This window comes from Pseudomyrmex gracilis, unplaced genomic scaffold, assembly GCF_002006095.1.
Source record: "Pseudomyrmex gracilis isolate BER0280 unplaced genomic scaffold, ASM200609v1 scaffold_147, whole genome shotgun sequence".
In the NCBI taxonomy this organism is placed as follows: domain Eukaryota; kingdom Metazoa; phylum Arthropoda; class Insecta; order Hymenoptera; family Formicidae; genus Pseudomyrmex; species Pseudomyrmex gracilis.
In genome coordinates, this window is record NW_018020731.1 from 65,587 (window position 1) to 89,997 (window position 24,411).

General features: G+C 41.3%; 1 protein-coding gene and 1 long non-coding RNA gene across 2 annotated transcripts; one reads left to right on the forward strand and one right to left on the reverse strand.

Moving 5' to 3' along the window:
* Positions 1 to 4,111: 4,111 nt before the first annotated feature.
* Positions 4,112 to 24,411, reverse strand: LOC109857150. The gene is made up of 4 exons (XR_002250459.1): positions 24,245 to 24,411; positions 23,975 to 24,122; positions 7,177 to 7,372; positions 4,112 to 4,870 (listed from the first exon to the last, which is right to left on the reverse strand). It is a non-coding gene; the product is annotated as an uncharacterized LOC109857150 (long non-coding RNA).
* On the forward strand, positions 10,607 to 23,290 carry LOC109857149. The gene is made up of 3 exons (XM_020433201.1): positions 10,607 to 10,794; positions 20,587 to 22,082; positions 22,265 to 23,290. The coding sequence occupies exons 1-3, from the start codon at positions 10,743 to 10,745 to the stop codon at positions 22,631 to 22,633; spliced, it is 1,917 nt and encodes a 638-aa protein (XP_020288790.1). The 5' UTR covers positions 10,607 to 10,742; the 3' UTR covers positions 22,634 to 23,290.

A 24,411-nucleotide genomic window follows, 5' to 3' on the forward strand; every position in this document is an offset into this window, starting at 1 on the left:
CCTATAACACATATAAAACAGATAATATAATATATTCTATTATAATATATGACACCTTTTAGTATCGTAATATAGTACTAATTAATTTCTCGTAATACTGCTAATTATCACTGTTCTTATTCCTATTCCTATTCCTAATATTGCTTTTCCCCTTTCTCATTACTCTCGCGCGAAAGATATATATATATGTATAAAATAGCAAATAAATTTCAGGGCGAAAAAAATTGTTGGAATTGCGGAAAAACCACGATCGCCAGATTTATCGCCACTCGATTACTTTTTACAAAGTCATCTAAAAAGCACAGTATATAAAACAAAATGTGTTTACCGTCGATTATCTTTCAGGTTTCCAAATGCCTGATTTTGATTTGGTTGGGTCTTTGCTTTTTTGCTGGCTGGATCCACGACCATTTTGCCTTAGTTGGCTGGATTCACGACTGAATAGATACACGGAAAAAAAATGATGTTTTTGCCATTTTTTTTCTGTGTATAAATATCAGCAAAAATCGACGTCACCTAAACAGGAAGTGTAGTGTCGGTCCCCAGGGATCGACGTAGCACTTGACGTGTTAAAAGAAAACGAAATAGCAGAGAGTGAGAACAATCAATAATCCATAATTATTTCATCCACATACTATCTACCGCGGAAAAGAGAGGGGCTCTACAGTAAGTAATTTATAAGAAAACTCTTAATGGAAAATGTCCAGAAAGGAATCACGACACTCGAAATTTCGAGTTACGACCACAAAGAAGAAGAAAACGAATCAAGAAGCAAAAATTTTCATCGTTCGATTTTTCCAAACCAACGTCAGTACTGTGTATATATATCACATCAAGTTATCTCTCCAGTCTCATAGGGAATAAAGAAATAAAAAGAACAATTTGCATCACAGACAACCGTATTATATTGCTTTCCCAATATGTTCTTAAGAGGTAAGCAATAAAATTTGTCAATCTCTCTCGAAATGTATAGACCCACATTACGAGTTTTAAATTGCAAAATGGAAACGTTAATTCATCTGGTCAATTTATAACGAAATGATTCTCAAGGACGTCGCGATCTCTGAACGATCCAGAAATTCATGTACGAAAAGAAATTGCGTAAACACATGTATTGAGATCAGTGGATTTCTCCACTGGTGGAGATTCTTGCCCAACTTCTCGCATATATCAGCCGCGTTGAAGAAAATAACAAGATTCGTCTCTCAAACGACCGCTCGCTGACGCTCACTCATTTAAGACTCACTGGCATTTTCCTGTAACCGGCACGTATTGCGTATCACGTCGACCAACAGTCGCACCGCCTGTATCTCCGTGTAATTTCCGATCATCGTCGAACGGAAATATGACGCGGTAACGATTACGGGATAACACACGTCTAATAGAAGAAACCTTCTCTCCGCGCGCGTTACTCGCCTCCCATGCGTATTTGCGGTGCGACAGCATCGATCTCGAACCGATGCGGTGTGCGCGACTTCCTCCCGACGCTGCCAGAGGTGACTTTACTTTTTCCAAGTTTATCATCGTCGTCGATAATGTCGTGTCAAAATGTGCAAAACACTCGTCGATTCGTCGTGTAGTTATTTATTTCGCAGCGCGCTTTCCTCGAAAGATGAGCGACGAGAAACGCAATCACAACGCAGAAAGGATTTGGATCCCGACAAAAATTGATTTCGCGTTGATCAAGTCTCGCTCGCCGTTCCCCACGCGCTAGCCAGGATTACGAGCTCAGCCGATAATTAATCACAGTGTAGTCGAGCGACAGAGCGATTATAGTATGATGCGGCGCAATGGTAATATTCAAAATCTGCTTGTCGTTGTGCACAACAACAGAATTCCGACTATATTTGCCTGGGATTAAGTGCTGCTCGGTTAGCTTGGGACAGCGGCTCGGAACGATAGCGGTAACGGACCGGTTATTCCAAACCATCGGTCCCGATGATAGTCGCGGATAAATAGCTCTGGGTTATATTTTGGATAAAAATTAAAACTATTGTTAATTATTATAAAATATATAATATACATTGTTTTTTCATAGTAACTAACAGTTTCACGCGTTTTATCTAAAGTATACAATAACACTCTAGTAAGCAAATTAGTAAATAGTAAAAACCTAATAAACAGTAAACCGAAAAAACTAGTAAATAGTATATCAAAAAAACTAGTAGATATAGAAAATAGAAATATAAAACAACCGGTAGACAAAAGTGGCCGTTACGAGAAACTGGGGTCAAAAATGTTAAACAAGTGTAAAACAAAGTTTCATGGCCACGACAGATTTATTCGGATTTATTTCGCATTTCACTGATCTGAACGCAAAGTTTATATTCTCGAGAATGACAAATCAAATAAAATTATTTTCTATTTTTGTTGATCGAATGTTCAACAAAATACGAGGTTACGCCGAAAAAATTGTGTTTTTTTTCCTTTTTGTTCGACAGCCGGATAATCGCGTCCGGTTTCTATAAACACGTATTTATAATCTCTAATTAACTTGACTCATAATTTCAGCCTTTTGATTTCTGCGCGCGCTATATCATGAAAGAACGTTACGTCTGATCGACGCTCGTTTAAAAGTTTAAGCTGGATGATTCCGTATCAGCGGAAATCCTGCCAGTCATGAACGATGAAGAGATTAAAATGGTTTTATCACGTGCTTCACTGACGATCGGTTTATTAATCAATTGAATCCCGCGAGACCGCGCCCGGTTAATTAGAAAATCACTGCGTATACGCGAGAGCGCGTCCCATTTTTTTCTCTCCCTCGCACGACAATTCCCTCTCCGCGTCCTGAGAAAAAGATCAGACATCCGTCGGGAGAAGCTGGAAGAGAGGGAATCGTTGACATGATATTTATTTACGACGAACGGTAAACGCGCGCACAACTACGAGTATTACTTCCAGATGAGTTTCGCAATAACGAACCGTCATTCGCTACGCAAAAGCTACACCCGGGGCTCACCCGGGTTTGCGAGAGTGCGCGATATTGATATCCGGACAAATATATTTTCCCAGCATCCAAGTAACTCTATCAAAGTTTACTTAGTGACTCGCGCGCGCGTCGCAGAGTTGGTCCTTTCTCGCCGACCGTTCCGTGACGCAGCGAATTATATGAATCTTAATAATATTTATTTTTTATTTTAAACAGCACATAATTGTAAATTAACACATTAATCTTATTTTGCGCATTTACGTTTATAAAGAAATCTAATATTTTGTTATATTATATTTGTAGAATTTGATAAAGACCTAAACTGAAGGTCGAAACGTTATTATGTTTCATTTATATACAATGAATCAATAATATTTCCATCACATATCGCACAACAACACCCGTGTTTTTAGTTCCAACTGCCTGTCACGTTTGAAATTTATTTTTTATGTTTTTTAAGAATATTTGTAGAAACTGCAAAGTGTTTTTTTTTTTATATGAAAGCTAGTGGAAACTAATCATATTTTTTTTCACACAATAGTGTTAACTTTTATAACACTTAGTGTTGTATGAAATATCGTAACAAGACAACTTTGCAAAAAAAAAACCAAGAAATCTCCGCCCTTCGTGAGAAAATGCATAGAACAAACTTTGGAGACATCGCGCGCGTTAATTATGTTTTAATGATCTCGCTGAAATTTGTAAAAAGCAACAGAGAATACGACTCGAATGTAAATATCAAGGCCGAGATGTATTTAAATCTCATCCAACCGAATCTGTCACTTTCTATTTTGTCGTCAGAAGAAGTTCGGCAAAGCAGGCGCGCGCAGACACCCTAAACAGTAGCTGCGGCCGAACGGTATATTTTTTGTACGTACCTATATACCTCTTGACAGATACGTCTTTTTGAGATGATCTCTCTCAACACACTCGAGTAAGAAAAAAAGATAACACTTTTGTAAATACCTTTTCATTTGCTCTAGTTTTTCCAACCAGCGTCCTTCGTCGAATTTTCCCCGTCCGTAGCAGACGCGAGAATCGAAGGTAAAGAGTCTGACCGGAATAAATACACACGCTTCGGGAATAAACTTTCTACAATTTTCACGCGTGTCTTTTTTGCCGAGATTTTGTGGGTCAGTATTACTTCGACCGCACGCGCGTTTCGAAACTTGAAAGCTAAAATAGTCGTCGAAGAGTTTAAACGAACGAATAAATGACTAATTTTTTTAACAGTTGTTAAAAAAAAAAAGAAAGATTATCAACGTCACATTTTAATTGAGTGAGTGTCGTTCCCGCGAAACTTCGTGCGAACACTTTTCGTCGTGCGTTGTGATTATATATTGATTGAAATTTTGAGCAAGCACGTGGTACTATTTTGTTATTATTTTTTATCATTATTTGTTATTATTTATTATTACAACATTTCGCCGAAAGAAGCAACTCGGAGATTCTTGTAAGATCGCGCGCAATTACACGCGGTGTTTATTAAATATGCGACAGTAAGTTTTATCGGAGATAATTAGCACGTATTTGTTTATGTCGTATTTGACAAAACTACACAGATCGCGCTTCGAGATTAACGCGTTTAATGCGATTGCGAATATTAATGAGAACGGAACGATTGCGCGATTCTCCATCCGAGAGCGTTGCGGTGTGCGGTCTTTCACAAATCGGTGAAAATCGACGCACTGACGATTATAATCCTAGCGCGATCCGCTTCCGGCGAGATTCATGTAAATTTCACGAAGATTTCCGAGAGAATATTTCGCGCGATGGTGTCCGCCGCGAGAAAATCCGGCCGTCGCAGCCGGATAATTCGCTGATGGCTAATGGCTGTCCAATCGGAGCGGCGGCGGTGCAACGCGAATTTAATTCGGTGTACCCGGGATATCGTCGTCGACGATATATAACGCCGCCGTCCATATCGGCCCACTACTTCTAAAGAGCATGCCAATGAAAAAAAGAGAAGTAAATTAATAAACGCAACGGGTCTATTTCCCGCGCGGAAAATGACTTGATTCGTATGTCGAACCTCGCATGTAAAAACATATATCAATTATATAAATAAAAAATATATATCAATATCCTGTCAACTGATTCTACATATAATATGCACATACGAAAGTTTATATGTATAAATTTTATATATATATATATATATATATATACACATGTATCGAGATATATCGAAAGTATCAGGAAGTTTCAACAACTGTTGTTTGTCACGCTCGAGTTCGTATTAGAATAAGTAAAATAAAATAACAAATAATACAATGAGTAAAAATGCTAACGGCATTTTACTTTTGTAGACGGGATTAACGTAACGAGTTCGGAGAGAGGAAGACCTTTCTCTTTTTAAACACCGAGTTTTTCGTTTTTTGTTTTTTTACAGATCAACCAGCGGAATAACGGCTGAAGGAGAATCACAGAAGAAGAGGAAATTCGTCTCTTACTTAAGGTTTTAATTATTTTTTATAAAAATAAAACATTGTGTCGAACAAAGGTGTGATAAGTAAGTAAACGGCCGATAAAAGCTGGTTTTACAAAAAATAAAAGAACATATGAATCATTAGATCATACATTATAGACAGAAAAAGATTCGTTTTGTTCAATTGAAACAACAGTTAATACTTAAAAAATGGCAGACATATTTTTCACGAATGAAACGTAATAAACGACCACCGCGTGTACATACAATCTCTGTGTTCCTCGTCCATCGATACGGTGTTTGCAACCGAGACGTGAATAATATTGATCATCAAACACACGGCAAAGTGAAGCAAACAGATAAATGAAAATGAGGAACAATTGCTCGATCCAAATGGACGCGCGTTATTAAACGACATTGAAGTGCGGGATTTTATTTTCGGAACGACGCGCGCGCACGTGAACTACGCGCGTTTCCGGAACATATACGGTTTTTCAGCAGCGGAAGCTATTTCTCCTGTAATATTTGCAAGCTATATAATCTTTTTTTTCTCTCTCTCTCTCTCTCTCGGACAGTGCAAAAGGTCGCTTTTAAATATTTCCGGAGCAGAACTCGGACATGATACGCACACGCCACACATTTTTTGGGAGAAAACTCGTACATAAAGTGGACATTTTTCGCGAATTTTTCTTGGTCGTGAACTGCGGCCGTCGTCGTATACCCGTTGAAAATACTCACGACAGTTTCGCGCGCAAGTTCGTTTTATTGTGAAAAGATGGAAAGCGAGAGGAGGTTCCGCTGGAAAAATAAAGAGAGCGGACCCGCCCGCACGGATCTTGCGCGCGTGAAAAAGGAGACTCGGCGTGAAAGTGTCGATCGTTATCTTTCGCGTAGAAAATTTCAGAAGTCGCGCGAATTACCACGAAGTCAATTAAGACTTTGCACAACGGTCCGAGAAAATTCGGTAAAAATGCGAATAACGATATTCTCAACCGTAACACATCGGCAAACGAAATCGATAAACTATTCAAACAATAATGTCTAGTTCGACTTAATCTGTAAATGTTTACTGATTATTTAAAATGTTTTATATGTACAATTTTCTAGATTTTCTTTTGAGATAAAAATAGAATAGTATAGAATAGTCTACATATATATATATATATGTATATATGTATATACACACAATATGTATATAAACTTGAATATAAACTATATTATATAAAACTATATAAAAACTATATTATATAAACTATTCTTTATAAATCTTAAGTTATATACTTATTATATATAACAACTTATAGTTTATAAAAAATATAGTTGAGAAACTATATATACATAAGAGAGAGAACATTAATAAAGCAGCCGCAACACCTGTACGTCGGGCTTTGAAATTTTGATCAAGCGACTTATGACGTGCTCGACCGTTAGGCAACATCGAAGGGGCTGGCGTTTAATCCTAAGAAGCGTTATAAGCCGATTAGGTTCGTGGGAGAGAAAACAGAAAATTTCCGACTACTACATCGACCTCGCTCTTCAACGGTTGAACGCTGCCGGGAGTCCGAAACGGAAATATCTTTCGAAAAAGTGAATGTCACGAATACTCGAAAAAAACATTTGTCCCACTTTGCAAAAGTCGTCTATTAAATTAGAAAAGGTTACTAAAACTGGCTCTTCAATGTGAGAAGAGTCTAGTTCGACTTAAAAGAGAGAGAGAAAAAAAAGAATCGAGGCGTTTATTAAAAAAAAAAAATATATATATATATATATATATAATACATTATGTAAAATATATTGAAATATTTATTAGACTTACTCTTATCGTCCATCGGATAGTTTCGTCTGACACTCATTTCCTGATGATGAATCAGAGCGAGTGAGAGTTTCGGTGCCGCAGGCAACTACCTGTCTGGTCCGTATCTAAATTCCGTCCTTGAACTTCGTTTTCCTTGTCGCTTGAAGAGTCCACTCGCGTGAACTGCAACGCGTCGCGAAACACCGATGTGCAAAATCTAGTAAAATAAAAAATGATTGCAAAAATAACACGAACTGAAAAACAATAACTTCATATAAATGTATATATATGTATATCTCTCACAGAAGACAGGTTTTAAGATATTCACAAAAAAAATCACACGCGTTTTTAATTGCGCACAGTTTAAATCAAAGAACATATTACTGTTAAACAAAATTAATAGAAAAGCGAGCCGATNAACGAACGTTATGTTCGAACGAGTCGTTATATTCGATCCGATCGTGTCTTTTCCCTAGGAAGAACGAACAACAAATGCCTGTATCCAGCGCTTTGATGATTTTGGTAAACACCGTGCCCTGTACCGCACGCCCGATATTCACGCGTGACTCGCATGTCTCGCTTCGAAACTTCGCGAGACGGTTGATCATAGCGTTTCTGCCTTTACACACTTTTTCTTACAACTCAGGTTTTAAGATATTCACGAAAAAAATCACACGCGTTTTTAATTGCGCACAGTTTAAATCAAAGAACATATTACTGTTAAACAAAATTAATAGAAAAGCGAGCCGATCAACGAACGTTATGTTCGAACGAGTCGTTATATTCGATCCGATCGTGTCTTTTCCCTAGGAAGAACGAACAACAAATGCCTGTATCCAGCGCTTTGACGATTTTGGTAAACACCGTGCCCTGTACCGCACGCCTGATATTCACGCGTGACTCGCATGTCTCGCTTCGAAACTTCGCGAGACGGTTGATCATAGCGTTTCTGCCTTTACACAATTTTTCTTACAACTATATATTTACGTAATCGAATATTCCGTTACCGCTCGTATCGAAAGACAAGGAGCTAAAACTCGAGGCTACAATTGTACATTTTTTTTTAATTACACGTTTCGAAACACCGGTGTGTAGTTACCTTCGCGCTCTCTCAGATAATAACGTATATACAAAAACTCCTTGAGCGCAAAACGATCTTACAAAGTTTCTAATAAAGCAATGTGCTTTATAACCGAATTTAAAAGAGGCGAAAATAGTCGTATTTTTCATCACGGCAATAAAGACAGCGCAATAAAGAAACGTTGCAACGCGCGCGCGATGAATCAAGTAGACAAATAATTCTTTTGCAAAAACTACTGGCATATATTATAAGAAGTGCCTCGGTAGCGCAGTAGGCAGCAGTAGTCTCATAATTAAGATCGTGGTATGTATTATAAGATAATTACACATCACAATATAATATTGTATTTACATATATATCAATAGTATTATTGTTAATATGAAAATAGTACACAAATTATTTTTCAGTACCTTTCACAAGAAGCACAGAATAAAATGTATAATTATGTCATAGAGACAAAAACTCTCGTTAACATTTATATAACTGTTTTCGAAATATACACACATATATATATATATATATATATGTACTTACTCTCGAATCATCATCATACTCTCTACAATATACATACTCTCTCTGGTTCGAAATTAAAGCAAACGGATATTCGATAGTTTATTTAAACCGAAGTATATTTGATTAACGATCGGAAATAAAACAAAGAATCAAGTTTCGCGCTCGATTTGTTGCGCGTTTTTTGTTTTTGTTTTTTTTTTAAACACAAAGGGAGCAGCAGCAGTAGCAACGCATTCGCGACGCAAGTCGAAAGTATCAAACAACGTTGAATGTAAAAGAGAACTTTAATATACAACGCGTTCCGTGTGTCTTTTATGAAACGTCGGAGAAAGTCGTCGGTAAAATATTTTCCTCGCGCGTAGGTCGTGTGGAAGTGACGGCGGCCGGCGGAGCACGACGGAGGGTAAAAATTTGATGCAACCTCGCCTAGGGTTACACGTGAGAAGTCGCGCTCGAAACAAAAGCGACGTGACGTAAACAATTGCGAGCGCGTGCCGATCCCGCGCTCCACGGAGATGCATTGTATCATGACAATGAAAGCGAAATTGTAATGATCGCGCATACACGCACACACACGCGCGCGCGCGCGCGCACACGGTCGCGCACAGAATCGCCCGCTGAGAAAACAAGTTAAAAATAACAGGAGAATCTTTGTTCTTGAAATAAATTGTCGAAATGTCGACCGCTTTCAACTACAAATTCGGAAAATTTTGTGATCTCTGTGTGTAAAGTCTCAGAACAAAAAAGTTGAACCAACATTTAAATTAGCAAGTATTGTGTTTGAGAAACGCCGTGACTTGATAGCCTTTCAATTATGTAACTCGAAGTAACCGAAAGATCTGCCGATATAAGTAAAAATATTGCCCATTGTGTGACGAATTTATAAAACCGCGTAGAAGTTTTCGAGCGATCGCGTAATAAGAAGTAGACCGTTTAGATGGCGACCGACAGGTGATTGCGGCCACGAAAAAAAATTTCTACGTAAGGAAAAGAAGATGAGCAGAAATAGTTTTGGTCGTGAACAAACAAAGGAGCTTGCTAGAGTTCATTCAAAAAAACATTACAAACAAAACAAGATACAACAAATAAATTTACTTAAAAATAACAAAGAGAGCGTATTCTCTAAGAAATGAATATACGCATTGCATTCTTAACATTCCAAAGAACGTTTGTGCAGATTTTCAGCCGCTTGTGTTTGCATTGAGACGAGAAATAAACAATTGTTTATCATCCGGAGGAAGAGGAAAGATACTAGAAGTTCAACAGAGCGATGTCAGGCCTCATTGTTTCGCGACTTCGCGCTCTTTGTCTTTTCCGCGACGGTGAGAGGATTGTCGGAAGACGGACGGGGGGAAAGCAAACGGAGCACGGTCTCACGTGTCTTTCCCGGCGACACTCGCAACTTGCCAGGGTTCGGCCGGGCGCGAGACCCGGTTGTCACGGTTCATGCAAAAGAGCATGAACGATGAAATGGCAAGAATGCATTTTCGTAACGATCTTCTTCATTAAAACACATCTCGCTTGTTCAAATATAAATTCAGAAAAAGCAATAACGAGATGTTTCTCGTACGTGCCACTTTTTCCCGCACGCAATCAATTATTACAAATTCGACCGTCACCGACATTTCGAGAGACGTAATATAAAACCGGCTCGTCTTGACGCTCTCGTTCATCGGTCTTCATGGAGGATCGGCCGGCCGTGAGCGCCCGACTATCTCCTCCCTTCTCTTCACGGCGAAAGGCGACCACGAAAGACCAGGCAAAAGCAAAAGTCAACGTACGTACGGTATAACGCTTGGTTCCGCTTCGAGGCGGCGGAGGATACTACCGACGGTGTGCCATCGAAAGGAGTCAGTTTCCGCGTGGTCTTCGGCGCCGTCGGTCACGTCAAGTGTTTGTTTGTTCCTAATAAACGTGTGTGTCTATCCGTGTGATAGAATATTATACTAAGACACGTAGCAACGCAACGCGGTGGGAAACTCAACCACGAGAGATGCGCTCGCACCCCGACGCTCGTCGCGCCCAAGTCGCGCTGCTCTCGTTCGGTGAGTAAACGTGCGATTCTCGCGCGCAATTCAACGAATTACTTGCCGGAAGTTGGTGCGTGCACGCGACAAGTGCGATAAGTATCTCTCTCTCCGTGCGTTCGCCGACGCGGACGTGAAAGTCCAGTTGTTGTCGACGCGCCAATTCAACCATCGTCTCTCTTTCGAAGAAAGACGCGACACACGGCGGTTTGTATGTAAATAAAAAAAAAAAAAAATTTAATATAAATTTCTGCCTCGTCAGTGAACGAGCGAAGTCTCTTAGGAGAGAATCTCGGCGAGGAGGGAAAAATTGACAACTCAATCGACGAAGCGATCGAGACTTAGATTTACGTTCTACTTGCTTATAGCCCTTTCAACGCGTTATCCATCTCGCTCTTTATCCGCTCTCTCTCGCTCTCTTTCTCTCTTCCTGCTTTTCGAAGCAATCAAGAGGAGTCTCCATACCGCATACACTTCAATGCGCCTCCTCGTCAATCGAATGACGGATTCTAGTGCGTTTGAGATATAATAATACGTCTATTGATCCGTCGCTTGTGTCACGATTGAAGCACGTACGTGTGAGAATTGACGGAAGTCTATGGGAATTCTCAGCGCCCATACTGAATGTGTGCCCCCTTGGCTTGGTATCACACTTTCCATTACTTTCAAGTGTCGCGTGAGAAATAAACATGTCAATTACAAGAGTCAAGTGTTTTCAAGTATTCTTCTTACATAAAATTTTACCACAAGTTTGCTCATGCTGTGTGTGTGTGTGTGTGTGTGCGTGCGCGCGTATACGAGAAATAATTGATAAGTATCCGAAATGACGCAGAGACGTAGCGACGATAGTTCATGCTGTCAAAAAAAATCAATGAGAGCGTCTACTTTGACGAGCTGTCACACAATCAGCGTTTGACATTTGTTCTTCTGAAAGATGAAACTTGTCAACGCGAAAAAAAACGTGATGCTACTTGTCGCTATCTATGCGTCATTTCGGATACTTGTCAGTTCGTATATCTATGTGCGCGCGCGCGTAAAACAAGAAAACAAAACACCGCGCGCAAACATTATTTTGCATTCCCGAATTCATAAAAATCAACGGATCATGGTCGGCGCGGTTGCATTTACGAGGTATAAAATTCTGAAAAAGCGCCTGAATTATGCGAAGGATCCGCGCGTGTTTCCCGCGTTGAATAACGAAAAAAAAAATAAAAAAATAAAAAACCGAAACAAAAAAACGTCGGTGTTTTCCGTCAAATAACAGGTTCTATGTACTTTTCCTGTGTGAAATCCGCGCTTAATTGGCAGTGCGCGCAACTCTTGCACTTTGTTTGCCCATTCCTGCGATCTAGCACCAGCTGCGTAAACATATTCGCGCGGCGCGGTTCGTAAATGTCTGGGGATACACCCCGCGCGCGTACGTGCCCCCGCGGACTCGACCGAGAAACGGCCGTAAAAGTACATCGCTGCCGCTTCGAAATTATAGCAATCCGCTGATATACGAGGCCGTCCTTGCAACGATCCACTAAACAGAACCGTAGACGGTCGCGTTTCCTCCGCCTCTTCCGTATCGAACGTGGTGAAAACACCACGCCGGGGTGTTACGTTTCGTTAATGTCCGCGTCGCGCGAAACAGATTCGCCGGACACGGTTGATTGAAAAAAAAAAAAAAAGAAAAAAAAAACCAATTGATCGCGACTTGACTCGATACGTACGTTTAGAAAGAGCGCTTGAAATGCGATTATTTATCTCTTATTCGGGAAATGATTTATTCAGCGCCAATCTGTGGATCTCGGCAAGAACCTTCTTGCAAGAAAAAGAGAGGTTTCGTGATTCGCCCATTCTCTTCGTTTGCATTCTCCGTCCGGACATGCAAATTACGCGCGATTAATCCGGACGTCCGGGAGTGGTTTTCGCAAAAACCATCGGTTGGGTGTAGAGGGAGGAAGTTAGGATGGTGATGAGATTTCGGATTCGACGCGGTGTATACGACGCGCTTGCTCTCCTTTTTCGCCCGTGTCGTCACGGAAAGACAAACAACCGAGGAGAAGAGGGGGTGAATGTCTGTCTGATCGATCTCGGCTTGGCCGAAACCCGGGTTTCCGAGTTAATTGCGCGCTCTAACACCTGTTAATGGAACTGGCAATGTGGCTGTCAGGTATTTTGTGCCCGCGAGGTAAGCAGAGTCGTTCGCGCAGCACGGAGGTGGTTGCTGCAGACGGCGGTGTCAGGACGCGCGCGAGCGAGAGAGAAAGACGTAGAATTCGGGGAATGGGAGAAACAACGGGGTGCGCACGACAGAGCGCGAGCTCAAGAGGAGAAACGGTTGGGAGGGAAAGAGAGAGGAGAGAAACTTGAATGAGAGAGGGATGAAACGAGAGACGTGTAGCGGAGGGGAGACAAAGAAAGAGAGAAGAGGAGATAGTTGATGCAGGTTGGCGAGTTGCAATCTGTTTCCGATGGCTGCCGTACCGAGCTCTGTGGTTACCACTTTACAGTCCCACCCTCTTCCCCGCTTGTAAAACCATACTCTACCCCTTCTCGTTGCGCTCCTCGTGTCTCTCACTATCTATCTATCAACGTCAGGGCAACCTCATCTGCTTGCCTGTCCGCAGAACATTAACCGAACTCAACGTTTGGTTTCCATTTATAATTTCGATTGATGTTTCGACCGATTTGCAGATGATAAGCGCGTGTAAGCGAGCGGCTGTCGATCGAAAGACAAAAGATGATTTTTGGATAAACAAAAAAAAATTAAAAAATAATAAAACCGTCGATAGAAAAGAGAAGTTGTAAATCGTTTTCACGTAACCTTGAAGAGCCGCAGAATATCCCGACTTGGAAAGGTTATATCTCTCCCGGCTGACGACATCAGGCATCGTCGTGTTCGCCGCCGTCGGCGACGCCGATGCTTAACATTCGGTGACACACGACGATGCTGGTCGTCGTCGTCGTCGTCGTCGTCGGAACACCACGGGGAAATCAACCGTCCTCCTCTTTTATTTGCATAAAATGATGGGAGTGACCACGTCACGTTCGAAATGTTGGCGTCTCGCGCTGATTTATCCCTACGAATTTCATTTATTTTCCCGATGCATTTTCTCTTTCTCCCTCTCTTTTGGCGACGCACTACGATTTCGCGGAAACAACAAACGTCAGAGGTGGATTGTTAAGTCGGGCGCGAAGAAATTTTCGCCGAGAGGGAAAAACCCCGCCTCCCTTTCTTTACAGCGGAATCGCGGAAAAACGAATCTATAGTACTACAAGGAAGAGCAAGAAACGTAATTGCGACTAAAGACAAAGAATCAAGTAACTCGAAAGAGTCTCAAGTGTACAAAAACACTTCTCATTTTAAATCTGTCTCGGTGTTGTGCGGAGAATCGGTTCTCGAGAACTCGCGGACGCGCGTGTGACCACGTGTCTTGTGCAATTTTTCACAGATTTCTTAAATTATCAATTTTTTGCAACGAGTAGAATTCGCGAAGGTCAATAATGACTCCAAGAGTCTGTGGGGAGACCAACGTTTATTAGATATTCAATTCCGCGATTAAATATCAATTGCGCGCGCACGTTTACGAATCCATCGTTGATGCAGGTAAATTTCATCGCCGATGCAGGGAGAACGCACCCCGGCCGGGTTTCGAGCATAATATTTCGGATAAAGGATATCGCGTGTCATAAAGCGCGATGTAGTCATCAAACGGGGAGGGTGTGACGACGTCGGGCGCTCTCTTCCCATTGGAAATACGCGGACGGGCAAAACAAGCGAAGAACAGCGGGGAACGATGCGCGCGCGCGCGCGCGCGGAAAAGAATAAGAGCCGGCGGTTTCCGAGAGACGACGGTGAATAGCGCGAACGGTTGCAGTGATGGCGTTTTCGCCGCTATTTGCCCGCTACCGAGTGGCCGACATCCCGCATATATAGCAAGCGAGCAAGCGCCGCGCGCCTTCTTTACGAGCCGCGGTAAAATTTTCTACAAAGTTATGAATTCGGCGCGTCGTTCCGATGAAAGCGCGTATATTTGTCGACGAGCGAGGGTCGGATGCAACAGCAGATCCGCGATGATCGAGAACTTGAACCGAGATATCTCGTTCCCAGCGAATTACGATCGGTCGCAGGAGACGGGCAAAGAGATGCGGTCCGAATGAGTTGCTATATAATACGAAACAATTTCGCGTCTTCTTGCAGTCTCGATCGTACAGTGGGATCGATCGAAAGTCTTCTCCGATCGACCAACCAGCTGATCGTACACTTTATATTTATTGATACGTCTAATCTTGGCTCAACCGATCGCTAAACTTCTCAATTTTTTAAAATTTGACACATTGACGATATTTCAAAACCGCAATCTTATTACGCCAATAGCGAATTTTCAGCAGTGTTTTTAACCAATAGCGTAAATTTGAGAAACGAACGTTTTGTGAGAAAATACAAAAATCGAAAAAAATGTCTCTGAGGAAAGACGATGCGTTTTGCGAACAATAGTAAAAACCATAAACAAGTAAAAAGCAAGTAAAAAATTGAGATTGACATTATCATACTTTTAATGATAATTTAATCGTATGTGAAATTCTCACGAACAAAAAAAAAAAAGACGCTACTATTATGACGGCTCAAGAATGTCAGAGCGCAAAAAGAATTAGAGGGACTCTCGCAGATACGAGCGCACGTCAAATGAAGAATGAGATTTACATATAATGAGAAAGAGCAAGAACGATAGAGAGCGAAAAAAAAAAAGACAGACAGGAATAAAGGGGATAAGAGAGAGGGAAGAAAAGGGGAGGCGAAGAAGAGGTGACGAGAGGGATACATATGCGGTGTGTGTACGCGCTACAACTCCCGCGATGGATTCGTATATGTATCGTACATAGAACATACATAGAATACGGGGGGTACATGACGCTGGGGCGCAGCCACCAGGTTTTGTGGATATATACGGATTGCAGGTAGCAATTAAGTTTTACGAGCGCGCATCCTGGGTGAGACGCCTGTTTCGAACGCGTTGAGTGCCAGTCGTAAAGCCAGAGATGCGAGAGGGGTAGTAACTGCAACGGCAGCGCCGCGGCCAGTTTATCCCTTTTCCCTTTTACAACGCGCGGAATAGACGGGCGCGTCTGGGGCGGAGGAATCGGGGTGCGCTCCGGAAATTGATGGAAATACGGTCGATTTTAATCATCGACGCGAACGACAAAATAAAAATGGTCACAAAGTAAAAAAACAAACTTTTTTCAATGAATGTAATTGTCCGGTGAAAATCTTAAGTGAATATACGATTTTTGAAATTTACACTCAAACTTCTTCTGTTCAGAGAATAATCGCCCGTCGACAAAGCAGAGTACACTTGTAGCAAGAGACAAGACGCAGAGCGCAAAATGCGGAACGTTTGACTGACACGTTTGAGCGTCTTCTTCTATAAATTTCGACCGTTAAGCTATTGAAAATCTTTCGAGTTCTCGAATTTACGGAAACTTGTGCGTTTCGAAAAAGTAGCCGAGGATCGTTCGCCGACAAACGAAGATTCGGGAGCAAGAGATGAAAAAACGCGCGCAAGGGCAGCGTAAGACAATATTCGATTGATTCGCGGTACAAAGTTTTACTCTATTATTCATTACTCGAGAATAAAAAGAAGAAGTGGAAGACTGGCGGCTAGCCCGTAGCCATCTACCTGTTGCACAGGAGGCGCAGAATCGCTCGTCGGCGCGAAACACCGTTCAAGAGATCGTTCTGAGAGGAAAAGATGTAGCGAGGGGATAGGACAATGTGAAAGACGCTACGTCTTAGGGATAGTTTTCCCCCCAATAACATTCAGAATAGAGGGCGAGAGAAAAACGTGCGCAAACTCGTATCATGAGAAAAACGCCGAATATTTTTTTCAATATTTTATTGTCGCTGAAAGATTTCAAAGACAAGTAGAAAAAAAAAAAAAAGAACCGTGATACGATTGCGGCAAACATGAAGAGTGTAATTTTTTCGATTTTCGATTTTTGTCGCGAAACTTTCTCCGTAGCGGATAGAAACGTGAGATACTCAATATTGTTGCCGAGAGAGACGTCGATGGCCTATATAATTCGAGGAAAATTTAAATGACTCTAAACGACTCGTCACTCGCCGAACCGTTCGTAAAACGTCGTCGTAAAATCGAACGGATTGCCTTCGCTGATGAATTTACAGCTTTGGCAAAGAGGAATCGCGTGAATAGATTCCGGGAAGAGAGTCGAAGGAGAAAAGTACTGCCGTTAATGACGGGTGACGTTGAAAAAAAGAAGACAAATACGTGCGCGCGCAGGTGCTCAACTGTGTCCGCGGGATGCGGTTTTGTTAATTTTCATTTGCACGCCTTTCGGACTCGCATTGTGCGTCGGACACAATCGAACGAAATCAATTGATTCGGAGGGGAAAGGAGAAACGCGCCGCGTATTTCCCCTCGAGGATCGCACCGCATTCAAAGACTGGCTCGGCGTACCGTTACAAATGCAGCGGCCCCAAAGAATGATAATAGGCCGCGTGTATCGTTAATGAACTCACCGAATGGCTATGTACACACGTTTGTATCGTTTATATGCGATATAAATCGCGAAACGGGGGAGAAATGCGAGAACGTCTCTGCAGGCTGCAACGTTAAATTCGTTAACTCGAAACTGTTTGAAAATCTTCGTGTTTGTGTCGCGCGGCACAAAGGAAACGTTTCAATAAACGTCGCGGCGCTTCCGGGAGGGAATTTGCGATGACCGGCAGGATTTCATCGCGTTGATGAAAATACGCGATGAAATACATGTCCAGTATTGCAGTTTGTTGTCGCAAAAAAAAAAAAAAAAAAATTCTCTCTAGCATTGAAATTTCAGCAAAATTTGTTTCAAACAATCGCATAAATACATACAACGTATTATTATTTTCAAAATATATATATCAAAATATATATATCAAAATATATATATATCAAATATATATATAAACAAAACAAAGATACAAGAGATTCGCGTTTGCGTCTTGCGAAATTTTACACAATTCATCGAGTTTTGACAGTTTTAACAATACGAACGTTATGAAAAATTCAAGTAAAATATAAGCTCGTTTATTTTAAAAAATTTTTATTAGTTCGAAATATATCTTATCGTTATCAGATTTTGACTCTATATTTTATTTTGCTGACGTATTTGAAAATGTGCCTCGACATTTATGACCGCGCATACAAGTAACGCAACGCGTATAATTTCGCATTTTCCATGGTATCCGTAAACGGTTAGAAAAATCAACGACTCGTAATATTGTTTGAGCTCACCGAAACGTAGAATTGTTCACTGTATTCACCGCCGCAATTATTCAGATTTTCAGCCCGCTCGTTCATTTGGTCGGATAATTTCAACTATTCGGTCCAAGTATTCCGCAAATTTAAATCGATTCCGCGCATTCAAGTCTTATTGGCCGCGCTACGGATGAAAATTTTTCGCCGTAACATTTAATAACATAATAATAATAATAATAATAATAATACCAATAATAAAACGCGGCAAACAAAAGAGAGATATTTGTATTATTCGGCTCTTTTGTGTAATTGATTTACTTTTTTTTTCCGACAAAATTGTTGACTTGAACGGTCATGTTGATTCGGGCGTTTCCGTTTTTGGAGGCAATTTTCCGCGCATGCACGCGCTTTCGTCAGTTTAATGCGAAACGTTTCATGGATATATTAGCGGGCATAATCGGTAGCCTAATAAACGCAAATACTAATCAGCTAACAGTGATTGTCTTTCATTATCGCGGTCGATATAATTATTTTCTCGAGGGAGAATCTGTGCGCGGTGAGGAGAGGGGGCGGAGGGAGAGAGAGAGAGAGAATAACCGAGAGGCACATAGGAGCGCAGTCATTCAGATAATACCTATTTAATTAACAGTATACATCATCAAGCCGGGCAGATATCGCTCTTTCCAGGAATCGAATTAAATTTGCGGCGAGCCCGTATAAATCGTATTAAGCTCTTTGCGGATCCGCCGCCATTTTCCATCCCGGCGAGTATTTCCAATTCGTATCTACGGCACACGCCTTGCTCTCTTAACCCTTCCTGATCACGCTGTGCCTCGACAGTTCCACTCCGTCGATCCTTTGACCCGCCGAGCAAACCATGACACCGTCCCTCGTCTGCCGGAATGCTTTGAAAGTCATCTCCATAGCGCGCTCGCTAAAGAACTTGCGCTATACAGAGGCGCTATATAGAACGGAGATAGTTTTATCACACTTTGATGGCAAGAGGACGACCCTCGATCAACGCGAAAATAATTTTACAGAATTTGCCTTAAAATTAAATTTATTCACATAGCTTGAAATTTCACTTTGTCTATTTACGTTGTTCTTAATTGATACACACAAATCTGATTGGCAATATTTATTTGCTGGCAAATGTTCTCTCAAACATTCGAATGAGATGGATGTTACACGAGATATGTAATATCATGTGCGAATTCTCTCGGGAAGAGATTCTCGACGTAGAAAACGAGATTTTTTTTCGGACGTAACTCGACATCTTGAGGCGCGTGCAAAATCCGACATCTCTTTATGTGTTTTATACGAAGAAAATGCATTTCGCGGGACGGAGTTGCGTCGCTGCTTTGAAAATTTTCAAGACGAGCGCCTCTCCCCGTGTACACGCGCGCCCAGCAAATTTTTCAATCACGTTTCGCGCTGACAGGATTAATAAAGCGCGCGTCCGCAACGCACGAGAAGAGTTTCAAGACTCATTTCATGCAGAATCGAATTGGATTTCCAGGTCGGGTGTGTATGTGTGTGTGTATATATGTATATATAACTGTAACCCGCAACGGAGATAGAGGGATAGAGAAAGAGAAACACGCGGAGAGAGAGAGAGAAAGAGAGAGAGAAAGAGAGAGATAGATATATAAAGAGAGAAATACGAGCTGGATCGTACATCCCTTTGATGTGCGCCGTCGGCTCGAAGCACCGCCGCGCCCGATGCTCTTTTAGCGGGCGGAACGCGCCGCGCTTTGTTACATCGACGCTAAATAATCGGTTTATAAAAATTCATGGCGAGTCTAGTGAGGCGGGGTTTTATATCCGGCATCACACTCGGACTGCATTTCTCTCCGCCACTTCACGCGCCCGTATCTTCCCTTTCCCCTCTCTTTGCGCCCGCAATATCACCAGCGAGACGATATGACGAGAGCCCGCAAATTAAAAAAAAAAAAAAAAAAGGAAAAAAAAAGAGAAATGAGAGAGTTATTACGCAAAGTCGGAAGGAAATATCTATTCGCGACCGAAAGATAAAAATTGTGTAAATGCGCGCGAAAATTAAACATTCTTTTGCAAAAACAATCGGAGCGACAAATTTTAATTATTTAAGCCACTACTTTCGGCCCAATTATCTCGAACGACGCTTCCAATCCCCTGTTTGCCGCTCGGATTAGCGCTAGATTAATGCACCTGTCTGTACACGTACATATCAGCCATATTCTCCGGCCGAACTCAACCTTCACCTTTCGCACCGCCCACAATTCGTCTTTGTCGAGGGCGTTTCAGACGTGCCGTGTTATCTCTCATTCTCTTTCACACATACACACACGCTCGTTCGTGCGATTGCAAAACGCGCGTGTTGAGAAAATAGCGCGCAACACGAGCGCGCAATTCCAAATGAGTTTTCACGTTTATATTTCAATTTTTGATTGAAGAAAGTGAGAGAGAAAGAGAAAAGCTAATCTAATTTGCGATGTTTTCTCGTCGGAATATTTCATATCGCGATAAATTTATAAACAAAGCGAATAAAAAAAAAACATAATAATAATAATGTTTACTTTTTCAGTCGCAGTTTTCCTGATGCAAAGCCTCATCGTGGCGTCGATCGAGCCGAACGTGACCGGCGACATAGCGGAGGACGACATGGAGGAACTGCTGACGAATATGAACCTCACGACGTTCAAGGAAAGATACCGGAGATTGATACCGTACGTCAACTTTTTCGTGGCTAACAATTACTTGCAAAACCAGGCGGTGCTCGCGCAGAACTACGCGAAGGAACTTCAGGATAACGACCTGCCGCAGCAACAAGCTGCTCTGTTATCGCGAGCGAACGGTAACATCTACCGTGTCACCTCGCCCGGTCAGGATAAGAAATTCATCCCCTCCGTGCAGTTCGATCCGAGAAACATCGGCGGTGATAACGACTACTTCGCGCCGGTCAAATACAACGCTAGGATCAATTACGAGGATTATTCCACCCCGTCTTATCAGATCTATCAACTGCGTAAAACATACCCCGAGATTACCACCGCCAGCCCGATCCCGCTCAAGGAGAATCGATATTATATTCCCGCAAGACCGTTGCTGCGACCGTCCGCGAGCGTGAGAGAACATCTGATCCAAAAACCGTCAGTCGGCAACTCTCAGATAGACTACAACCATCAGGATTATACGAAAACAAAGCTGCTCGCAGCTGTCAATTATCCAAATAAGGGATTCGAAGGGCTCAGATATATCCCGGCGCCTGCGGTGCACTCGAGCGCGCAGCAACAACAATCGATGAAACCGTCGACCGTATCGCAGAACTACCGAAAGCCGAATGTGAATCTGAATAGCTTGATCGAGAGCTTCAAGCTGTCCGAGCGGCTGCCGGAACGCCTGAACAAAAACAACCTCGACAGCAGCGTACAAACGCTCGTGGAGATTCTCAAAATCTTGCACAATTCGCGACAGGAAAACTTTCCGCAAAGGGGACCGCAATTACCGCCGCCCGTCGCGTCGTCCAGATTAACTGGCCACGTCGACTTCAACAAACCTAAAACGCGACCGAAGGTGATCACCGAGACGAGATTTCAGCTGACCCCGAGTCCTTTGATAATTACCGAGGATCCCGACCGATACAAGATGGACGATGACGTTCAGATCAAGAGACCACCGCAATCCGATTACGTTGCAAATCACGTGAAGAACGAAAAGGTGCACTACTACATTCCTTACGTTCAGGATATTTCGAGTAATCCCCAGCAGCACTTCGGACCGACCTCCGTGCCCGACAAATCCGTCGAAAACTCGTACGAGGTTACTCAGGAAGACGATATCCTGCAAGACGAACAATATATCCCGCCCATCTCGACCGAAGCGTCCACGAGTCACGAATACGCGGCGCCGAACGAACTCACGCGTCCCGAAAAAAAACCAAAACCATCCGTGAAGTACGGCGCGACACGTGGAAAACCTCACGTGGACTATCCCGCGTACGCGATCATACCGGAAACCAATTTCAGTTGCAAAGATCAAAGGTACAAGGGATTCTTCGGCGATCCGTCAACCGGATGTCAAGTAAGTAACAAAATTTACTTTGCACGCGCTCCTTCTTTTGATTTTGTTCTGCAATTGATTTCGTAATTTTATTTTTATTCTATAGATAATAAAAAATCTTGAATTTATTCATTTAAGCTTGTTTTATTTAAGCTTATTATGTTTATTCTTTTTTTTTTTTTTTAATTTCGTTATTTCATCAGGTGTGGCACTACTGCGATCTAAACGGTGGCAAATCGTCATTTTTATGCCCAAACGGCACGATATTCAGCCAGATAGCGCTAACTTGCGATTGGTGGTTCAACGTCAAATGCGAAACAACCACTCAGCTGTATGTGCTGAACGAACGGCTGTACAAATACATCTTACCAATTATGCCGAAATTTCCCGAGGACTTTACCGGACCGGAAGTGGATCGATACTTGGAACTCAAGTTTAAAGAGATGGAGGCAAAACTAAAGGAAAAGAAACTGAAGAAACAGCAGGAGGACAAAGATAAACATAAAGGCAAGCCTCAGACAACGGACGACGACCACGACCACGACCACGACGACGACGACGACGACGAATAGTAAAAATTGTTTGCGCTATTAGACAATAATGAATAAAATATTTAAACTTAACGTATGATGTGTACCATGCGCGACTTGTTGCCATCACAATGTACGAATTATCTCGCGGAAACGAAAATCGTCGGCAGGTTTTGCCACCGAACCTTGCGACGCGCGGAGTCATACATAAAAGTGCAATATTTACATGATAGTATTGCGTAATTCTAATGATAGGGAAAAAACACATTTATATGACGCGTAAAGTAAGTTAAATTATATATATATATACATATTATATCACAGTCTGTGCATACGGGTATAAAATGGCTGATGAGATTTTAGTATTTACGTCTCTCTCCCTGCTAGTCATACATGTTTGTGTGTTTATACATCGTGCTTGTGGGAAAAATCAACGAATTGTTTAGCCATGTATCCATAAATAAAAATTCAACTAGAAATTACTTTGCGTATATATAAACTATTAAAAAAAAAAAATGTACTTTGAAACATCAAAATAACTACGTATTTGCGCTACGACAGAGCAACAAACGATCTATACATTGTTTTCTACGTGTACCTAATACTTTGTTGAAGTGTTATCGCACATTTATTTATATGTATATAAACGTACGTCGCGTTGTAAACTGTTTCGCCATTTGTCTGACAATAAGCAACATATTCCGATAAATATATATGTGTTAATATATTTATATAAATTTGTATCTTTTATATTTAAATATAATTTTTAATTGCAAATACACACAAAATGCGATTATTATTATATCCTCTAATAAATGTAACGTCTTAACGTACAAACGTCTAGAAATTTAAATTTATTTGAAATTTCTGTATAGTGTTTCGTAAATCAAGGTCAATCGCTCGAAAGCGATGATTGAGTACCTGAAAACAAGAGAAAAAATGATATAAACATACGTCCGAAAATGTTGTTTTCGAGTTACTGCTGATTTTAAAATTAATTTCCGGACGTATATTCATATTTTGTTTCTTGTTTTTGGATCCCCAATCACCTTTCAAGCGATTGACCTCGACTTATGAGACTCTGTATATTTTCAACTCATAATTTTCTACTTCAAAAAACAATAAGTAATGTTAATCATATTAAATAAGTAATGTTAATTATATTAAATAATCTTTTGAAGAAATTAAAATTATCTCAGTAATTTTTGTTCAATGTATGTAATTATAGTTTTGGTTATTATACTAATAGACACTTGTATAACAAATTGAAGTTACGTTCTAAACACACACGTTTGACTATAATTTAATTATTACTTTATCATTTTTGAAGAAAAAATTCTCAAAACTATTTCAAACACAAAAAAAAACCAAACAATTACTCACCTTCGCGTTTAGATCCAAGAAAATATGAAACATTCGGGCACGACGTGACTGTGAAGTTTTGTTTTTCACGTATTTACATTAGTTTTCATCCCAACCTTCCTAGCAACCTTTCTCATAACACTCATTTCCACCGGCTGTTTCCATTATCCTGTAAAGTCGTAAGTCTCGAAATAATCGACGTGATATTTTCAAAATATTATAAATTTACGCGAGCGTTGCGAGCCGGAATGATTCAATAACAAAAACAGAAACAAGAAAACAAATTCTTACCTTGCGCGTATCACGGCAACTTCGACGTGTCAACTGCGATCACGCACACGATAACACTGTTACATACGATGGTCGGCGATGTAATGTTCGGAGATTGCCAAATCTAGAGTTTTCCGTCTGTAAGATCAATACTTAAATTTCCCCTCCATTCTCTCTTATTCCGCGTG

Coding starts and splice junctions, on each gene's coding strand:
- LOC109857149 (XM_020433201.1), top strand. CDS start 10,743: ATGCGCTCGCACCCCGACGCTCGTCGCGCCCAAGTCGCGCTGCTCTCG. Junction 10,795..20,586: donor AGTCGCGCTGCTCTCGTTCG/GTGAGTAAACGT, acceptor TTACTTTTTCAG/TCGCAGTTTTCCTGATGCAA. Junction 22,083..22,264: donor ATCCGTCAACCGGATGTCAA/GTAAGTAACAAA, acceptor TTATTTCATCAG/GTGTGGCACTACTGCGATCT.